Here is a 2,190-nt window from a genome sequence, read left to right as displayed (position 1 = left end):
CAAGAACGCCGATATGCTGATCCATGTGTGGAAGACACCACGACAGCAGCGATGAGATGCTGCACCTGAAAAATCACTCCCGCCTGCATCACGAGCTGCACCTCACACCCGGCCTCCAGTGCTGCATCGTCTGGTCACCCCAGAGCGGGCAACGGCTTACCGAACCGAGGAGGACACAGGAGGAAGCCCGTCTGCAGCGGTCGTGCGGAACATCTTTGAGCCGCCGTGGTTTGGGCCTATCACAGTTTGTGTTGTTCACGAGCCGTGGAGAAGAGCTTGACCACGGATCACCTGCACGACTACGTGAAAACCACACTGATAACAGAGCTCTGCGCAACCTGATCCAGAGCTGCGAGAATCGGATACTCCGCCGCATCAACAACTAGAGGCTCCGGGCAGAGCTGTGCGACCTAGCAAAAGGTCCAGCTCATGCTGATTGGAGAAGGATACCAAACCAGTTTAGATCGCGCCGGTACAGAATTGGCAGGCATGGTACTGTAAGCAACCCAGCATTGGTTATCACCTGGATCATTCTTAATCCAGAAGAGAAACTGAGGTACATGCATGGAGAGAGCAAGTCAAGACCTCCATTTTGAGGGTGTCGCATGCTCGAGCCTACTTTTTCATACACAGGAGACTGAACTATAACAGAATGTGGGAATGATTCATTTCTCCGATGCATCACTTCGCTTTCATCACCATCTGTTTCCTTATTTTTTGGCCGAGGTGAATGGCTGAATCCCATAATCTCACAATCCTGCAGTCCCCTACAATTGGAATCCCAGACTCCTGCGGCCTTTGCGGCAGTAGGCACAGCTCTCCATCCCCCACCTCCATTTGCCATCCCCCCAAACAAACCCCTGACCTGCCCAGGGTGTGTCTGTCCTTGGCTACGTTAATGAACCCCTCCCCAGGGACAGGAAGCCAATGGCCCACACAATTGCATCGCCAGTGCAAGAAGCCTCACACGACCCACTCCCACACCCCAACCACACAACACACCACAGAAGCCTTCATAGTGTTCGCAAGTTGGACGCGGTCACACTGTTCACCCACGAGGGTCATTGAGACGTACATAGTCTAGATGTATTTTGTTTAATGTAGCCATGTAATAACATAACTGAGCTTTTTTTCTTGGGCATTGTGCTTCGCTTTTGTTGAAACGAGATACAAAAACGACCTGATTTTACCGCAGAATAACAACCAGCAGATCTCTCGTCTGCTCATCCGCTCTGTGTGTGGGATCCCAAGATGACTCGCCCAGCATCTACCCTTCCCACCCACCCCCTGCAGGATTCTCAGGGAGCATTCGTGCCATTTTGTGCAGCCATACCCTGGCCACGGCTGAGAGGACCCAATGGCATCCCTCCCTCCTGCACTAAGCATAGAAACACATTAATCCAAAGCGCCCCCCGGTGTACCTGTGGCTGACACAGGTGTTGCCTGAAGGATCAACGAGAAGAACAGTCACTGGAGCACGGCCCAAAAGGCATCACCGCACCAAGTTCTGGACCCAGTGGGCCAGAGAGCGCGGTGCAGAGGTGGAAAGAGGGAGCATGGAGAGAGTTGGGTAGCGGTTGTGTCTACAGAGCCTGCAGCCTTGCACTTGCTGCCTTCACTCCCCGCTGGAGCATCAGGAAGTCGCCTCTCGCTCCGCACCTACAGCTTGTTCTATGTTATCAGCTCTGAGCTCACCCAGCAGCGGTAGGATGAATACCGATAAGTCCAAAAGCAATGCGCTGCATCCCTGCGGGAGCTGCCAGGCCACAAGGACCATTGCAGGCTTTGAGACTCACTGCTGCCCATTTCCGAGAAATCAACAACTGAGCAGGACACACACTACAGTGACTCGTTGGCACACTTGCTGCCCTTTTGGGCGTCCATAACCTGCCCTGTTGGAGTAGTGGTTTGAAGGACTCTCGAAAGATCATACAACCTCAACAAACTCTGTTAAAACAGTATCTTCACAGTAGGGCGAGCACAGGACGGCAGATCTCAGACAGCATGTTGAGTATAATCCTCCATAGACAAGAAGACTCCACCAAGCCTCTCCTGGGAACCTGTGACCAGCCGCTCTCATCGCCCTTCACCATAAACCAAGTTCTCTGCATGTTCAAAGTACAGAAACTCCTATGTTCAGTTTTTTAGGCCATTGCTCCTGTCGCTTTGCTGCACGGACCCCCAGCGAAA

The 2,190-nt window shown here is 52.7% G+C and overlaps 1 protein-coding gene across 1 annotated transcript in view; it reads right to left on the bottom strand.

Moving 5' to 3' along the window:
• Window positions 1-1,395: 1,395 nt before the first annotated feature.
• The window catches only part of LOC107308658 (GTPase IMAP family member 5-like), a 2,284-nt gene continuing 1,489 nt past the window's right edge, over window positions 1,396-2,190 (bottom strand). Inside the window, exon 3 of the mRNA XM_032443174.1 lies at window positions 1,396-1,443. Coding sequence (XP_032299065.1) covers window positions 1,396-1,443 — 48 coding nt within the window. The remainder of the gene's footprint in view (window positions 1,444-2,190) is intronic.

This window comes from Coturnix japonica, chromosome 2 (assembly GCF_001577835.2).
Source record: "Coturnix japonica isolate 7356 chromosome 2, Coturnix japonica 2.1, whole genome shotgun sequence".
Classification (NCBI taxonomy): Eukaryota; Metazoa; Chordata; class Aves; order Galliformes; family Phasianidae; genus Coturnix; species Coturnix japonica.
The sequence above is the reverse complement of the archived record's forward strand: the minus strand, read 5'-3'. Positions and strand labels throughout refer to the sequence as shown.